At 45.3% G+C, this 19189-nt stretch overlaps 1 protein-coding gene across 1 annotated transcript; it reads left to right on the top strand.

The window, feature by feature from the left end:
• The first annotated feature begins 357 nt into the window (after positions 1-357).
• Positions 358-18964, top strand: LOC139926662 (PH domain leucine-rich repeat-containing protein phosphatase 1-like). The gene is made up of 17 exons (XM_071918437.2): positions 358-2315; positions 8025-8221; positions 8814-8939; positions 9362-9510; positions 11194-11340; positions 12069-12296; positions 12740-12942; positions 13055-13115; positions 13235-13330; positions 13537-13692; positions 13890-14090; positions 14722-14884; positions 15644-15774; positions 15900-16016; positions 16232-16426; positions 16597-16834; positions 16949-18964. Exons 1-17 carry the CDS (start codon positions 626-628, stop codon positions 18128-18130), a joined length of 5280 nt encoding a protein of 1759 aa, XP_071774538.2. The 5' UTR covers positions 358-625; the 3' UTR covers positions 18131-18964.
• The last annotated feature ends 225 nt before the right edge of the window (positions 18965-19189 follow it).

Genomic DNA, 19189 nt, shown 5'->3' with positions numbered 1-19189 from the left:
TCGTTTGTTTTGTTTTATATTGTACCTTTTAACGTTTTTAATTTGCATTAACGTACAGTGTCCTTGGGGACCATGAAAGGCACATAAATAAAAAAAAAAGTATATATATTGTTATTGTTATTATTACATCTTGGCAACTCGTGTATCAAATGAAATTCCGACTTTCCCAGTTGCATCTAGTACTTCGTTGGGTCGTCCATGTGCGCTAAAAATGTAATTACGACATTTCGGGTAGCACTTGAATGCAGCATAATTCATATCCAATGAGACCACGCCCTGTCCACCGTGTACTGCTGGCCGTCACATCATCTGTACAGTAGCAGTCGCGCCTTCTCGCGCTAGCTTCCATGGCGACCAAGTAACGTGGAAAAGCGATTTGCCGTTTCGACCTGTTAGTTAGCTCTCCTAAGCTAGCTAGCGGGCATATTAAATGGGATGATGTAGCTAACTAACTCTTTGAACGAACTACGTGAGTACCGTAGCATGCTAAGCTAACGTGAAGCCATATTCATTTGAGTTAGCTAGTAACTAGAGCGAGCTAACGCCTGTAAGCTAACGCAAGCTAGCATTCACCTGCAGGGTGTTCTTGCTAACTAACTAACGCCGTTGTTGCTAGCCAGCCAGGATGGAAAGTGCACGGGCTACGACTGTGAAGGAAAACGAGTCGGTAGCCCTTTCAACTTCATCAACACCACAAGGGATACCTGATTCTAACCGTGATAGTAACTCTGGGAAGCCAAGTGGATTTACGTTACTGTCTGCTGGAAAGAGACCTTCAACTGGGGAGGATGATGGTGGGGGCGGAGAATCGAAACTATTCGGGAAGGGACTTGCAACCACCTCCCTACTTCAGATTGCGATAAGGAACGGGATTTATCAAAACCAAGTTGCCAACGCTATTGGTGGTGCGGCCAAAAATATCAACATGCCCACCGTTAAAACCGCCAATATTTATAGTCTTGCATCAGTCAACAACACTACTACTGTCAACTCTTTGCTGAATAGGAGACGGCGGAGGCACAAGAGAAATCTCTCACTGGGGGCTCCACCAACCACTGGCACCCCCGCCGTGTCCTCGGCGGAGGCGGCGAACCCCACTCCCTCAGCGTCGCCGCTGAACACACTCAGCCTTGATAGGAAGACCTTTCTTCGGCAGAAGCAGTCAAAGCAGCTTCAGGTCTCTGACAAGGCATGGGTGAGATCGGACCTCCGGCGGGGCTGTATTCATGTCCACGACTGGCTCACGCCCTCCTATCCGAGACCGGTGCTTTGCACACTGGACACGACTGCTAGAGAGATGGCGAGTCAGTTGGGTGGGGGTAAAGCTGGAGCAATTTTGAGAATTAATTGCAAAACAAGTGCTTTAATGGACCTAAATGGCAACTGTAACGATAGTCACGGACAGACAGATGACAAACAAAGTCTTGGTGAGAGTGTGGATGTCAACAAGACAGTCTTCCCAGTCTCTCTTTTATCCGCCAAAGCAGAGGAGAATGAGGCTCTACAGTACAGCAGCAGCACAACACAGTGTTATCCAGACACAAACTTCTCTTGCAGTCATCTTACAGATGAAAAGATGGCAAGCAACATTTCCTCAGAGGGCTATTTGAATGACCGCTTGGGGATGGATTTGGGCCTTAGTGTGGCTGACTGTTACGGACTCTACTCAGGTTCAGACATGGAGAGCAGCACCTGTGAGGACTTCAGCCCTGGTGGGCCCAGAAGCAGCGAGCACCGTGACTCACTGAGTGATGGACTGGGCCTGGGTACGGACACCTCAGTGTTGAGCCCCAACTGTGACAGTGCCACGGAGGGACCTGACCCGTTTGAGAGCTCTTCAGACGAGGTAGAGCTCACCTCTTCCCCAACACATCCAACTAGCGTCTCCACTGTAGACCAGCAAGTGGACCTGCCCGCCACTGACCCCTGCAATGCTCCCAACGGGCTGTCAAGCACACTGGATGATACCACTGATGCTGGAATAGCAAGCAACGTAGATACTCCAAGCCTAATCAAACCTCCCTCTAAATGCTGTAGCAGCTCCCAGACTCGGCCCCTGACCAGCCCAGCATCTGTCCAGCCTGACCTGGAGATCCCCGGGGAGAGTGGAGGGTGGTCAGACCCCATCAATAGTAGTCCGACCCCGGCCCTCATTGTCCAGCTGCACGGTGGAGTTGTGCGGCGGCTGGGGGATGATGAGAGGCCTCTGCAGATATTAAATGAATACCTCACTAATCTGGGGTTTGAAGACCCATGGAGAGTGCAGGAGGAGGGGATGAATCCAGAAATTGGCTGCCTGATACGCTTTTACTTTGGTGAGTACTTTTGTCTAAGTTGTAGAAGGCTCAAAACATTTTTTGTAGGTGAGCGCCAGTTTCTCCAGAAAGGAATAGGTACAGGTAGGCATAGCTCTCTAGTCAAAATGAGGACATGATTCTGGTTAGATTCATTGTCATTCATTTCCATATAGGTTAGCTGTCATATGGCCCCTAGCAGCTAGTTACAGAAGGCCACTTTAGTTGTGCTTGGCTTGTCTCTGCTCATTCATTGTTCATCCATTCTCAGCGCACCGTGAGTGCTGTCATTGTGTTTGGTCAGTCGGACTGTTAAACAAGTGTATTCAATTGTCCTGCTGGGACAATGCCTAGTGTTGTGCCTGTAAACCCACCCCAACCCCCTCTGTGTAAGCTTGTAGGGAGACACATCTGGAGGTAACAGGTGTGCTCTTTTGCCATGCCAAAAACCAAAATCATGAGGCATTATGAATTCTGTTTCTGTTTTTGTGCTGTTGGTGGTGTGTGGTGTTGTTGTTGTTATTGATGATGATCTTGTTTTTGCTGACAAGCAGGCTAAGAGGATGGGGCAAACAGCCATGATCTCTTATGGGATTAGCACCACTGGAAATTGTTTTTGACCTTGTTTCTGACACCCTCGGCAAAGACAGTGGAACTAAAGAGTCAAAAGCCTATGGTGTGATTTAATGTATGAATTTTAACATATTCTAAATTGAGTTAACTCCCATTCCCCATCCTAACTGAAAAGGTGCTTTTGAATATTAAAGTGTGAGTGTGTTGTCCATGTCTTCCACTGGGAACATTAATGAATCTGTCCCTTAGTCTTTGTCCACATTGCATTGCGTGCTGTAGCCTACATGCCGATGCCTGCTTTGAGACAACATGCCCAGCTCAGGAGTGTCCGTCTTTTCTCTCCTGTCCTGAAAATGTTGCATAAATGCCCCCCCCCCCCCCTTCCCCTCATTCTTGGCTCCCACACTAGCATGACAGAGAAACAAAGCATGGTGTGGAGTTATTCCGCTGAAAGCAGGGGCCCTTCCGGCTAGTGCTCCCCATCACCCTGGAGAGAGCAGACAAATAGACAGCCATGACACAAGCAGTGAAAGACTGGCATGACAGAACAGTGGAGGTACTGGCATAAGAGGAACAAGTAGAAGAGAGGAGAAATGGTGTAATAGAGGAGGAGGGAAGTCAGGCCACTTTGTATTACTTCTCCACAAGGTTTGTCATCCTTCCTCTCACTCAATTTGGCTGCCAAATTCACATCAAGGATGCACTGAGAGCATCAAATTTATTGCTATTACAGCTGTTATTAGATTAGATGAAACCGTAATGATCCTCATGGGGAAATAGTGAACTATTTGGTACTTATTGTGCTACAGAAGATGGCTTGTGATCACCACAGAGAACCAATATCACCAGATTGTTATTGGTCTTTTTAGACTGGCATAACATGTTTTTTTTTTCTTAAGACTGTGGTACAGGCCACAGTGAAAATTAACACCCAAATTACGACAAAATTTAGATATGGCAGCTAAGCTTGCCTGCATTACCAGACGCTTTGGCAAGTAAATGCTTATTCATGAAATCAGAATGGTTTGCCCTCTTGTGTTTGAGCCTGGTATCGGTGCCGATACCAGGCTAAAATGGAATATCAGTATCGGAGATTTTACCTAAGACTAAATCTGATACCGAAAGCCATGAGTAACATGTAAGAAATAAAAGCAAACTGTCTTGATTTTATGCATTTATGGCACATAGAAGCCTGTATTTCTCAAACAGTGGGAAAAACAAGGCTTTTATCTCAATAATTTTGTCCATTGACCCCAAACTAAGGAAGTAAGCCTGCACTGTTCAGTAAAAGTAATGAATCGGATCGGTACTCTTTCAACTTTCATACTCGTAATCGGTATCGGCATTGAAAAAGTGGCATCGGTGCATCCCTAAAGTAATGTACAGGATTTGTGAAATGGGCAATCATGTTTGTTCAGTCACTGGGAAAATAGGGGTAGGTCAAGAATAGAATGACCCTTACTCAACATAACAAAATGGACAGGCTTGCATAGACCACTAATAACCATAGACAGAATATTTGTTCAGGGCAGTTCTCATAGTTCTTGATGTGTGTGGTCTATTCTCGGGTGGACAGAAAACATTAATTCTGTAGCTCCCTCCCTCTTTTAAATTGTGAATTTTCCAGTCATAAAAATCAATGCAACTGATGTTGAGTTACCCCAACACAATTGTTAGATGAAGAGCACTTTTTAAAGTGACTCCCTTCTCACTCTCACCTATTTTCAACCAGTTCATGTCATCTTTCTCACGTTACTGTGACATCTGAGAGTCCTGGGAGCAAGATGACTTAACTGATCAACCACCATACCCCCGTTTTTCAACAGTCAATGTCACACGTGTAATAATTATTTTTACTGCCGTTCAGTTGTAGAAAAACAATTAAAAAAAACAATTTCAGCAATTTGTAAATCACAAAACATTAAGTGTTTCACTGACAAAAAAGCTATATCCATTTTGGAAAAAAATATTACCTGAAATTCATCATTCAGTGTTTCCAAAACAGATGATTCTATCCTCAAAATCATAATATGTTGTATGCAACTGCCTTGATGGTGCATGATTTCAATAAAAAAATGAATGTGTTGCTTTTATGCCAGCAATCATTTTATTGGAGTAGGTGAAAGTTTTGTCAAATGGTTTGAAATCTCATTTTGGAATGAAACTCTTCATATCAAGACACATAGGCTATACAAATTTGTATCTAATCACTACGGACCATGCTGATTCCGACCTGGGTCAATCCATGGTTGATGTCAAGAAGTTCGGTTTGGACTAAAGTAGTTGTGCTAAGTAGCTGGCTCAACGGACACCAATCACGTTTTGCCACATACCGCTGTCCTGTCCTCTTGGAATGGATGAATTGTTTCCTGGTGTCGGTGTTCAGAGTCTAGCCAGAGGAGTTTGACTCAGCAGAATCCCTCCTGCAAAATGCTCATTGCCTCTCTCTTTCTCTCTCTCTCTCTGTCTTTCTCTCTCTCACACTCACACATACACACACACACACACACACACTAACACACACTGTGCTGACAGCAAGAGAACAGTGACCTTAGTGGAACTCAGATTTCACCTCCTCAGTGTTTCTGATATACCTGAGACAGCAGCAGCAGCAAACTCCCCTTCAGCTGGGAACTGCAGTACCCAGAGGTCAATGCTTTACTTTACAAGGTTAATTGACTACCCACCAAACTTGTCGACGCCCAAAACTCCCTAAATACTTGCAGACTGTGAAAGCAAATTTCCTCTTTTGTCCCTGTGGTGTTGCCATGACAGCACCATATCAGGTGTACAGCTCAATGCTGTTGTATCAGAACTGAAATGCTGGTTCAGATCGTGGGCTAAAATGAGAGAAAGCCTCAAGCAAGGTCTTGAAACTGCTGCTGTAAGAAGAAGATAGCAAAACTGTGGATGAATGTGTCAGATGAGTGGTGCGTTCAGAGGCATCCAGGGTATTTTAAGGACAAGAAATGCCAAGAATGTTTGCTCTAAACTGAACAGGATGTGGTCATCGGCTACTTGTTGAGAGACAGGATGTTCCCCATTCAGAGGAACTGATGGAAGGAAAGGGCATGTATGTGTAGCCTATAGCCTATACATTGACACCGCCTATGTCTTGCTTGCTCCACCCAGGGAAGGGTGGACCTACAGGATACGCATTCCACGATTGTTTCGTTTGAAAATGGTGTACTCTTAGAAGAATTAGTTTGATCTGCTCCATCAGTTGCATTGTTCTATCCAAGTTTTAGTGTAGAGCGTAGGAGTTAATTGGTTTTAGAACAGTTAGGCTAAGTGATGGTGGCCTTCTATCCTCTCATAGAGAACATGTGACCAGCATGACCCTTACTCAGCCATTCCCAGTGAATGTGGATATTAAGTTTCATACAACATATGTTGTTTGGTTTCAGTTTTTATCTGCGACCAGCAGCTAGTGTAAGTCTCTGTTGGTCAATCGGTAGGGTCAGTCAGTCGGTCCCCAAGATTTCCAAAAACCCTACTGCACATATAGAGCCAATACAATACGTTTCTCAGGCATCCACACTGGCGCTTTAACTCACTTGGAAGGGCAGCAGACTTTCATGCAGAGGTCCTGGTTCTAATCCTGAGGTTGGCAAATTAGGCTTTTGTATTTGGTTTCACAGAGCCAAGTAGGTCTTGTCTTAAGCTTATCATGAATTACGTGCTTGTTTCTGCACATGTGACAAATGTGTAAATGACACACTTGTGAGAAATGAGGGGAAACATTATCTCTGGTTTCCCTTCTGCAGATCAAGTTCCTCATGGTACCGCCCACATCTACCCAACTCATTACCGCATCATCCCAAATAATTCCAAATCCAAAATCCTAGGGCCTGATGTTTTATAACTGTCTAGGTTAGATATTGTAGTACATCTGTGGTGGGGAATAGACAGGACAAGTGAGGACAGGAGATGGGGCATGTTAATGAGGACAAAATTTTCTTTCTCTAACGGCTATTGTTTGTGATGACATCATCCTCCTTGATCGGGAGCTGATTCAAGATGAGAAGGGCTAAAGACTGATATTTCTAGTACCGATGCAACAAAAGTAGGGCTGCAACTAACGATTATTTTCATTGTCGATTAATCTGTCGATTATTTTCTCGATTAGTTTTTTGGTCTATAAAATTGTGAAAAATGTCGATCAGTGTTTCCCAAAGCCCAAGATGACGTCCTCAAATGTCTTGTTTTGTCCACAACCCAAAGATATTCAGTTTACTGTCATAGAGGAGTAAAGAAACCAGAAAATATTCACATTTAAGAAGCTAGAATCAGAGAATTTTGACTTATTTTTCTTAAAAAATTACTCAAACCGATTAATCGATTATCAAAATAGTTGGCGATTAATTTAATAGTTGACAACTAATCGATTAATCGATTAATCGATTAATCGTTTCAGCTCTAAACAAAAGTTTGAACTCTTAATTGGTTCAGGAGTTCATTAGTCCCGGTGTACTGCCCAGGGCCCAGTGAAACTTAAGTGACACGCTTAGCCTAAGTCACTGGAGGAGGCTCTAGGGATGATCTTGGTGTTGGCACTGGTGTTGTAAGACATTGCATAACAAGCTAATCTGATTTCAGACGTCTCAATGGCTCAGACTCCTAATGTGTCTCCCTTTCTCTGGTTCTCTGGTGTATGTGAACAGCAGAGCAGAGAGTGCAGACACAGAAAGGAATGTATTAATCAGTTTGAAGCCAGTTTAGAATGTGTCTACTTGCCTGGCTGCCATGGGCCTTTATTTCTCTATGCCTAGTTTTTCTAGCTAATCCCTCGGGTTGCCCTGTGACTGTAACTGAACTGTCATTGCTTTGTATGACAGCGAGGGGTTAATGTAACAAATCACGCCTGAATGACTGCTCACTCTCATTTTCTCTCTCAACCCACAGGCTATTAGAATTTGCTTACATAACCACAGCTCTCTGTCCCTCTCACTCTCTGAAAGAGGAACTCTGTGTGTGTGTGTGTGTGTGTTAATTCACAAAATCCCACTTCCATTCTCAAAAAACTAAAAATAACTGTTTCTATGATGCAAAAAGGCTATTGTGAAAAAGTCACTGTTGACACCCATGATCACCAATGGTCTCTTTTACTCTCAAATAATGTAGAGGCTTCTCTGTTTCTCCTCCTTCTGTCCCCAGGTAAGCCACGGAGTGTGGGAGGTTCGGAGCGTGTACATCTTTCTGGGGTGTTCAACGTGCGGAAAGGGAAGCTGGCCCTGCCAGTTAACCGCTGGTCAAAGCGCCAGGTCACACTGAGTGGAACCTGTCTCATTGTCTCGTCCGTCAAACACGCCCACACGGGCAAGATGCATATCCTCCCCCTCATCGGAGGAAAGGTATTTTGTCAAATACTTGTATGCCTTATATATGCTAGACTAGCGTTTTGTCCTGGCTAGGTACTTAAAAATCAGCCTGTCTTACACTGCGGAAATAGTAGATGGATCCCTGCCATATGAGCCATTTTGAAGGAGACTTGTAGGGTTGGGCCAATAACCCCATAGTCGGAATCAGTTCCGTATCCTTAAAATAAGCCCCAATACTTGTGATCATATGATCGCATTTGGAAAATATGAAAGTGTCTATAAATCAAGTTGCCTCTGTCTGTTGCCTGTTCCCTTTACAATAATTTTGTATGACAGTGTATCAGCAGAGGAACCCAGTGACACCAAATGAAAACAAATGTGATTTCTTTGATCGTGGATGTAAGCCCAAAATGATCAGATGACAATCGTACGCAAAAAAACCCCACTATCATTAATATTAGATTCTGAATACCTTTGGATGTACTTTTGATACTGCAGACGCACTTAGAGAAATGAGTGAAGCGTGATTCTATTTTTTGAACAACAAGTCATTACGTAGGCTAGACCTTGAAAGCTTTACATAAAGAAAAGATGTGGGGAAACCAATTTGTGGTCAATGATGCAGGTGGAGGAGGTGAGGAGACACAGCCACTGCCTGGCCTTCAGCTCAGCCGGGCCCCAGAGCCAGACCTACTACATCAGCTATGACTCCTACACAGAGCACCTCCGCTGGCACAGGCATGCTGCAAAGGTACGCAGTGTGTGACTTTGTGTATGTGTGTTTATGCTCATGCTGCAGCAGGTGATTTACTGATTAGCCACCTTCAACCAGAGAGGAGGAACTAATTAGTGAAATCACTTGCTGTAGTCTTTGGTTGGAATGAAAACCTGCATACACTCTGTCCTCCATGGCACTTGGTTGAGTATCCCTGCTTTAAGATATGGAGTTCATATTAATATCACCCATGTGTTATATGAAGACAAGTATGTTGACATAATTAATGCATTAATTAGCTTCATCAATAACCTCATTAGCGTAACGTATGTTTAATATATCATGGTGATCATATTGCGGGACATTACGCAGCTCAAGTGCCTCTTGTTGTGGAATTGTCATTGTCACAAGTAAAGTTGCATTGTAATGTTTCTCATCCATCCCTCCCACTGTGTCAGATTGCGTCCCAGAGGGTGAGCTCAGTTGACCTGTCGTCTTGCAGCCTGGAGGAGCTGCCCTCTCAGCTTTTCTACAGCCAGGACCTCACCCACCTGAACCTCAAACACAACTTCATGTCCCCACACAAGGGTCTTGCAGCACTCACAAGGTTAGTTTCTAACACCAGCACCCCCCACACCACAGTCAGGCAGGGCCTGCCACCAGCCTGAGGATTTAGGAACAAGAAGAGGCTGAAAGATGAAAAGGAGTTTTTTCCTCTCTTTCTCACTCTGTCTCTCTTTTGGATGAGGTTTGTCCCTCAACAGCTTTCTCTCTCTTGGAGAGCTACCATATGGTCTAAAGAGGTCTGAAGAGGAAGCGGCTTAGATCAAATTACAGATGATGCCTGCGTGGGTGGCTGTGTGGCTTGGATGATTAAAAGCAAGCTACAGTGGTGATGAGAGATTTGACATTCGACCACCTGACCTCTGGGGCAGAGGGCTCCGTTCGGGTCAGCCGCCTAGTCAAACTGGTCGCTGCTGTCATGGCATTAGGAAAGACTCTCACTGTCAAAGATACTGGTTCCGTCTGACTTCAGCAGGCTAATTCCTTTGAGTGAGTGCATACACATGCAAGTAGGATGTAGGATGCTGTAGGAAGCTTTTTGTTTTGTAGTTGGAAAGCATAAATAAATCAGTACTTTTACTGAGTACAGTACAGTCATTTAACTAATTAATTATTTGTTTGACCTCTTATCCTGATTAAGAGAAACCTGAATAATATACCTGGGATATAGCAATATTAGCTGCTCTCCCCTGCAGCTTCTGTTGAGGTGCCCTTGAGCAAGGTACTAAACCCCCAATTGCTTTAGTGGAGCTGCTCAGTGGCTAACGGTAGACTGTGGTTGTACTGTGGAGTTCCCGGGCATGAATGTGCATAACTGTGTGAGTGCAAATAAGGGCTTTTTTTTATCCATTTATACCGGGTTGTGTGTGATCAAGACTTAAAGATGGTATGTAAACAGCTTATCCCAAATAAGACTTAAACCAGGAGATAAGCTATTATCGAGAATATCATGTGCATGTAAACACACTCTATGATCATCTTAAAATCTAAAATACCACTTAAATAAAAACCAGCCGATTAGCGACTAGAGCAAAGTTCATATGTTGTACAACAACCTTGCCTCTACCTGCCGAACTCTGCCTGCGGCCCACTGTCTTTTCTTTTGTTATCTTTGTGTTAGTTCTTTGGCTGCGCTTCAGTGCCCACTGTAACTGTCATGCTTTTGAAGGGAATGGATATATGCTCCCATTGTTCCTCCATAAACACACGCTTCCCAGGCGGTGTTTTCAGGAATGTGTTTTCCCATGGTGTGGCTGTGGCTTTCCCTCGGAAGGACGTGAATCCGGCACAGCCTTTCACCCTGGCCCCTTTGTGAACTGGATTAGGTTAGCCTGGGAAGGCCAGGGAACTGTTAGACTAAATACACACACACACACACACACACACACACACACACACACACACACACACACACACAAATAGTGCCTACCATAACCACATGCTGCATTGTTTTGGTGAACATTTTTACTCTTGTAAACATTTTGCTTAAAATAGTGGTTGTGTGTTATGCTCTTGTGTTATTGTCAAGATCTTACACAGGCTTCCTCCCTGGTAGTTTTCCCTATTTGTCAGACAGGCATTATGTAACTAAAATATTTTTCCACAATGTTTCTGTTAGAGCTTCCCCTTAGCAGAAGGCCAAGGTCTGATTATAGCACTGATGGATTAATCTCTCTTTCTCTCTCCTTGTCTGCCCTTCTCTTCATGCCTCTCTCTTTCTCTCTAGGTTCTGTAAACTGAGAAGCCTTATTCTGTCTAATAACGCTCTGTGTGAGTTTCCCCTGGCCTTGTGTGACATCGCCTCGCTAACGGAGCTCAACCTGTCTGGAAACTGCCTCTCTTCTCTGCCTGCAGCAATCGGAACCATGCACAAGTGAGTGGGCTCAAAGGAAATAATGACCTTTGGCCTGCAGTACTATTATCTAGTATGTGATTATGATGATGATAATTTGCTTGGTTATTGCCAGAGAGGAGAATTTGTCCTTGGTGACCTATACCTTGCTGAAGGAGACATTAGATAGGATAGCGTTTGTGTCATTGTCATTCCATCACTGCAGATGAATCCTTGTCATGATGTGTATAAAGTGAGCAATTGGCTGTGCACCAGATTCCTGTCCTGACAATGCAGTGGTTTTGTGCAGATGATCATAGTGCAGAGTCATACTGATGCTGTCCCTGCACTCACTTATTGTATGCACCACCAGTTGTCAGTTTGTGTGTGCATGTGCATGCTTGCATGTGTGCGTGTCTATGTGATGTTAGCGAGTCGATTGCAAAAATCTGATTTTTAGCACGTTGTGAACAAATCCGGTTTCAGACATGCTATTGTAATAGGATTTTAAAGAATTTAGGCTAGCATTTTAAATCCCACCAAAACTCACTTTTGCTTTTGAATGCCATGTACATTTATGCCACATGTATGCAGGAGAATGTCAAGCACATCTGTGACAGTGATTGCAGAGCATATAGACAATTTTTGATCATAAAACAATGATATTCCAACCTGGAGACAGACCTTTTTTAGACTTGCAGATGATAGAATACACCATTAGTGTGAGCCTCAAAATCCCCTCCCCCTAATCTCCCGGTGTTTGTGCCCAGCCTGCAGACTCTTATTCTGGACGGGAACTTCCTGAGCTCACTGCCTGTGGAACTGGGCTCTCTGGAGGGCCTGACCTACCTGGGCTTATACTTCAACTGTTTCAGCTGCATCTCCCCAGTCCTAGAGAAACTAAAGGGCATGGAGAGACTCTGCCTGGCAGGGAACCAGCTCTCTGTCCTAGACATGGCTGGACTGCAGTGGCTGCCTACTCGCCACGTAGATCTCAGGTAAGCATATCTGCACTGACATTGACGTAGCTTTTTTTTACCCCAACCTCTTAGTACTGCATCAAGTCTTATTTAAAATCTGAAACATGCATACACATCCTGAGATGCTTTGTACAGTCTGTTTTGCAGTGAAAATGTTTTTAGTTGCATGCATCAAAGAAATTCCAACAATTACACAAAATGAATAGTATATATTTCCACATCACCGTATGTTTTGCTAATTGTGCTCAGTGGGTTTATAAGTCTTAATGTCAGATAAATAACATAAACTAAATAATGAACTAAATAAAGTTAGATGGATTTCCATTCATTCAAACCAAATAGATCATATTGAGTTAAATGTATGCTTCTGTGGTTTGACTAACAGTCTCACCTTTCTCCTCTCTGCCCTCTTTCCTTATGTTCATGTTCTTCTTCCTCTCTGTGCTTTGCGTGTTGTACAGGTTGAACCGGCTCCAAAGGGTGATGGTGGGAGAAGCAGGCCAGCTGGCCCACGTTGTCCAGCTGGACGTGAGGGATGCTGGCCTAGAAGAGCTGGATGTCAGGCCTCTCTCCAGGCTGGAGCTCCTCCGCTGTGACAGAAACTCACTCTCCCTCCTCAGAGTCAGTGGCCACACCCTCAAGGGCCTGCATGCTGCACACAATGGTACAAACACTTACATGTGTATGGTATACACGTTAAACAGATCATGTTTCACACCATACGTGCACACACTAAGACCATTAAGCTTCACGCATGTTCTGTGTGTCTTTCTTAGAGCTGAAACAGCTGGAGGTGAACCCTGTGCCAGAGAATCTTACCACTCTGGATTTGTCCCGGTATGAAGCACCAGTTACACATACTATCTATAAACACCGCACTGTCCTGTTTACTACACAGAAGAGTAGGCTATGTGCTGGTTATAACCTGGTTGCTGGCCATATTTTGTGTGTTAAAGGAATAAGCTGGACTGTGTCCCGGACTGGGTGTGTGAGAGCAGCAGACTGGAGGTGTTGGACATCAATCACAACTGTGTTACTGAGCTGCCCATACGGTGAGCATCACACACACACACACACACACAGCCCACATGCAAATTGTACATAGCTTCTTTTGGGTGCACATGCATGATGCAGCCTCATCAGGCTAATACAGAGTTCCTATTGGCTAAAAACAATTCTCTTCATGTTGAGCACTTACAGATTTCTACACACACAGCTTGTAACTGTGAGCCTCCTCTGTTGTCTGTGTGTGCTGTAGGTTGCTGTGTAGTGGCAGCTTGAGAAAGCTGCTGGTGGGCTGGAACGGTCTGCATCGGCTGGCTGACAGGCTGGAAAGGTCCCAGCTAGAGGTCCTGGACGTCCAGCACAACCACCTGACTGAGCTCCCACACAACCTGTTCATCAAAGCCCAGAGGTACACACACACAAAGACAACAGCATATACACCAACACACAAAACTCTGCTCTTTCTTTCTTTCTTTCTTTCTTTCTTTCTTTCTTTCTTTCTTTCTGCCTGTCTTTCTTTCTTTCTGTCTTACTGTTCTTTCTGTCATTCATTCAATCATTCATTCAAGTGCTCACTTTATATTCTTTCTTGTTATGTCATCACAGCTTGCGATACCTAAATGCATCAGCCAATAAGCTGGAGAGTCTTCCCCCAGCTAGCCTATCAGATGAGAGTTTCAGCAGCCTGGAGGAGCTCTATGTGACCAATAACAGCTTGACAGACAAGTGTGTTCCTCTCCTGACTGGACATGGCCACCTTAGAGTGCTCCACCTAGCCTACAACCAGCTGCAGACCTTCACTGCTAGGTAAAGTACTTTATATACACTTATGAACTGAGCTTGTTTATGTTTCCAACATAACTACATTTGGGAAGGACACTTTTTGCTCTGCTGCCCCATTACCTTAAAATGGACTGTAAAAATATATAAAGCTTTGTAGTCACATTGGAACAGTCTGTTATAAATAACAAAATGGAGACCTGAAGGACAAATAAAAGAAAAAAACAAAAGAAACTCTCACAGACACACACATAGACACACTGTCACCCTCAGTAGTGTTCCAGTTATCAAAGACTGGGTCAGGAGGGTTAGGTTCCCAAAACACACTGCACTTGAGATCTAAGGCTACATCTGGCTATGTTATGCTGAAGATTACCCATGTTTGTGCACTTAAATATAGGCTTACTTCAAGATTGCAGGTCTGCAACCTGACCCCCACCCACCCATTTGCACATACATTTACACACATTCCCCTGCTTTTTTTTAGTTGTCCTAATCCTAAAAACAGAGTACATTTTGCTTCATTATCCTGTTTCTGAGCCTGCCTGCGTAATCAGGTTTCGGTCACAAGAAAAAATGAGTTTGTAAATCGTGTATCTTCCTAAATAAAGTTTGCAAAACCAGCACTCTGGTATAACCCTGACTTCACCTCCTGCAGTAAGCTGGCACGACTGGAACAGCTGGAGGAGCTGGACCTGAGCGGCAACAGGCTGAGGGCTGTGCCTACCACCATCCTGAGCTGCCAGCGCATGCACACACTCTCTGCCCACTCCAACTGCATCAGCGTGTTCCCCGAGGTCCTCCAGCTCCCTGAGATCAAGGTCAGACACACACATGTTTTAAGCAGGGTTTCCTCTACATTCATTAAGCTGTGGTGGTCCTCCGCAGCTAGAGTATATAAATACACTGAATTATTTATCTGGCCACATTGCTCAGCCTGCTTCTAAACAATTTCAATTACAGCCCAATTATCCATATATAATGATATAAATATCTGATCCTGAATGGGTCCCAAACCTGGGTCTCAGAACCAAAATTACCCCCACAACTACAAAGAAAATATATAGAGAAAACACTGTCTGAATGATTCATCCATGTCCACAGAAACTGAAAACATTCACTAAAAACAGCACAAAGGCAGATTTCCAGACACATGCACACAGAATGTCCACACACATCTACACACCCTGCTGTCCAGTACTGTAACAGAATCAGTATTAGCTGTTGCCCGAGTTAGGTGCCTCGTGGAATTAGTTCAGCAAATTAAGCATGGAAAATAGGGTCAGTCTAGTGGTATGGCAACAGCCCAGCTCTCTCTCTCTCTCTCTCTCTCTCGCTCTCGCTCTCTCTCGCTCTCTTTTTATCTCTCTGTTTCTGTCCATCTACCTCTGTGTTCATCTTTAACTCAGGCCTGGCCAGATCAGGAAATCCTCTGTAATCTCCCAGTAACTTTCCCCTAATCTCTGCCTCACTCTGAACTCAAATGACTGCTGCATTCTCCTGTCCGTGCATGCATGTGTGTGTATTGTGTGTATGTGTGCGTATGTGAATTGACCCCTCTCTATCACTTGCTTTCACAGTGTGTAGACCTGAGCTGTAATGAGCTGACTGAGGTGACTCTGCCAGAGACTCTACCTCCTAAGCTCCAGGAACTGGATCTCACCGGCAACCCCCGCCTTAACCTGGACCACAAGAGCCTGGAGCTGCTCAAGTATGAACTTGCATCACACACACAGACAGACACACACACAGAGCAATAGAAATCACCCATGGGAAAATATTACAAAGTGACTTATTTGACTTAAATCAACTGAATTATTTTTTTCCTCTCTACAGTAATATCCGGTGTTTCAGAGTAGACCCGTCTCCCTCTGCTCTGTGTGTGAGTGAGGGCCCCGGGGCCCCTGCTGTCTGGAGTCACGGCTACACAGAGGCCTCTGGAGTCAAAAACAAGTCAGTTTCCCCCTCTTTCTCTCTTTCTCTTTACATTTCTATCTTCGGTACTCTTCACCCACATTCTTTTTTCTTTGGAATCCTTTAAGTGTGAGCTTATTGTCTATCTATTATTATTATCTAACTTTTTAAATTGATCTAGATAAATCTATTAAGAGCACATTTGTATATATGTTACACATTATTAATGTTCATCTGTTTGTGGTTGTTCTCAGGCTGTGTGTGGCAGCCCTGGCCCTGGACAGTTTCTGTGGGATTCGTGAGGCGCTGTATGGAGTGTTTGACGGAGACAGGAATGTTGAGGTGCCTTACCTTCTGCAATGCACCATGGGAGACGTGCTAGCAGAGGAGCTTCACAAGAACCAGAAGCAGGAAGACTACATGACCAACACCTTCCTCACCATGCAAAGGTAGACACTCGCACACGCTGCAACGATTTCTTTACATACACGTAGGAACCAGAGTATAGACGTGGAAAGCGCACAAATGATCACACTTTACAGACTTTGACAGCTTATCTTGGCGCTCACAATCATGCACACTCCTCTGAATGCCGTGTTTGTGTGTTGCATCTCTGCAGAAAACTGGGCACAGCAGGCCAGAGGCTGGGCGGCTCGGCAGCTTTGTGTCACATCAGACATGACCTGGTGGCCCCCGGTGAGCGTGGAGGCTGCTTCACCTTAACAGCTGCCAATGTGGGGAAGTGCCAGGCTGTATTGTGCCGAGATGGCAAAGCTGTGCAACTCTCCTCCGTACACTCTGTCAAACAGGAGCTGGAGTACCAGAGAGTCCGGCAGCATAATGCCATCATCACCGAGGTAACAAGAAACTGTGTGTGTTCTCTTAACTCTGATGTGCTGGTGATTTGTGTGCATGTTTGAGGCCTTGTGTGAGGATATTATGTAACCGCTCTTTCTTCTACTCCTCCACAGGATAACAAAGTCAATGGTGTAACCGACTCCACTAGAATTATGGGTTACTCCTTCCTGTGCCCATCTGTGACCCCGCGACCCCATGTCTCCATGGTGACCCTTACCCCCCAAGATGAGTTCTTTCTGCTGGGCAGCCGGGGCTTGTGGGACATGTTGTCTCCCAGCGAGGCGGTGGAGGCAGTGAGGAATGTTCCAGATGCTCTGGCTGCTGCGAAGAAGTTGGTGACTCTGGCTCAGAGCTACGGCTGCTCCGACAGTCTCAGCGCCGTAGTGGTCCAGCTCAGTATCACCGAAGACTGCTGCTGTTTCTGCGAGCCACCACCCCCACCCCCCAGCCCCGGCCTGGGCGCGCACACACACACCAGCACACACCCTTACCCAGCAAGTGACGGCAGCCTGCCTCTGCCGCCAGCTTCCTCAGGAACAGTCAGCGAGCTGAGTAGTGAGTTCAGCACATCAGAGATGAGCAGCGAGGTGGGCTCCACAGCCTCCTCAGACGAGCCGCCACCCCAAGCCGAGCCCCTGACGTCCCACCTGAACCTGCCAGGGCGGGCCGGGGTGCGGAGACCTGCATGTGGAGGAGGGACCTTCCAGAGGCAGTTCTCCGGGGCTCTGTCTGACAACGGGCTGGACAGCGAGGACGAGGAGCCCATCGCCGGCGTCTTCTCTAATGGCAGCCGCGTCGAAGTGGAGGCCGATGTCCACTGTCTGCACGGACGGGACTGCCCAGCACCCCAGCCACACGCACACGCTCACACACACCCCAGCTCAAACATTCCTCCACCCGTCGCGTCGCATCCTGAGCCTTCACCCCTCCCCATCTCCTCCCCTTCCCCCTTACCGGTCTTGCATTCCCCCGTCCCTCCGCCCTCTCCCTGTCCCGGAGGAGAGGCCCGGTCAGGGACTCTTGGCCGCAGGGCTCGGGCCAACGGCTCGGTGGCTTGCCAAGGGAGGAGCCAGGACCTCATAGAGGAAGCGGCCGATGCCCCCGTCAGGAAGCAGGGGGGCTACTTCAATGCGCCTGCCCAGCCGGACCCCGACGACCAGCTCATCATCCCCCCAGAGCTAGAGGATGAAGTCCGACAGATCATCCAGCAGCAGCAACAGGAGCAGATGCAGCCCCACAGCCAGCAAGCACACACCTACCAGAAGCCTGCAGACTACTTTGTCACACCCCTCTAACTTGGCACTCTATTCCCCCCTTCACAACAGTCAGTGTCAATTTCTCATCGGGGACTTGAAAATTAGGTGAGTATCAGGGATGGAGTACTGTCAAGGAGATTTGATGCACTGCACTGCATCAAGTTGTACCGCTCCCTCCAAACACCCATGCCCTCAGAGTATTCTGAATATGCCTCGCATATGCTAACTGTTACGGACCAGAGAGACTGTGTTTTGTTATGTTTTTGTTATTTACTTTATTTTATACTGTTAACTCTATGCCCCAGGAAATGCAATGCAATTTTATAACACTTTTTGTGCATTAATTCTTCACATAAGTTTAATTTAATGTAATTGATTTTTATCATATCATTTTATTTGATGGATGAAGCACTTTGAATGCTTTTTATTAGACTTTTATTTGAAATTAATTCTATGTTAAATGGTACATTCTGATACAGACCATACTATTCCATGTGTTGTAGCAGACATTTCCCCTGTTCGCTGTGGCTATTGGCCTTCAAAGATGTAGGAGTTAGTAAAAAGGTTTAGACTAACTCCTTGGAGTTGCATAATCATAAGTGACCTAGTCACTGAAGTGTACTAATATTCTCTGAGAGAAAAGATGATTATTTCTAAAGGCTGATGTTCCAGAGATGTGTTGTTGGGGGTGTGCAGAGTTCAGAGTAGTGGTGCAGTGCTAGGTGGAATGCTGAAGGGGTGGGATCCTACGGGCATTACCAGCTCAATGAATGTTTTCGGAACAGTGTTACGCAGACTTCTTGACAATGGCAAATCGCACAAGAGAGCTACTTTTGCTATATAATAAATTTAAGTTTTCAGATAACCATAAAATGTTGTCCTTGACTTCTTGAGGGGGGTTGGAGGATGCTTACAACTTACAGATCCTGACAGTAAATATACAAGGTTAAGAACATAATGGAGGGCTGCACAACAAACTAAGATTTTGCGTTTTCCCAAGTGATGGCATAACATTGTATTGTAAAGCTTGTGCCATTGTGATGCACCCACTGTATTGCGTTATGCACAATTGTAAATTTAGAACTTGGGTTATTACCT

The sequence above is a fragment of the Centroberyx gerrardi genome, chromosome 9 (assembly GCF_048128805.1).
Source record: "Centroberyx gerrardi isolate f3 chromosome 9, fCenGer3.hap1.cur.20231027, whole genome shotgun sequence".
Classification (NCBI taxonomy): Eukaryota; Metazoa; Chordata; class Actinopteri; order Beryciformes; family Berycidae; genus Centroberyx; species Centroberyx gerrardi.
The sequence above is the reverse complement of the archived record's forward strand: the minus strand, read 5'-3'. Positions and strand labels throughout refer to the sequence as shown.

Coding starts and splice junctions, on each gene's coding strand:
- LOC139926662 (XM_071918437.2), top strand. CDS start 626: ATGGAAAGTGCACGGGCTACGACTGTGAAGGAAAACGAGTCGGTAGCC. Junction 15,775..15,899: donor AAGAGCCTGGAGCTGCTCAA/GTATGAACTTGC, acceptor TCCTCTCTACAG/TAATATCCGGTGTTTCAGAG. Junction 16,017..16,231: donor GCCTCTGGAGTCAAAAACAA/GTCAGTTTCCCC, acceptor GGTTGTTCTCAG/GCTGTGTGTGGCAGCCCTGG.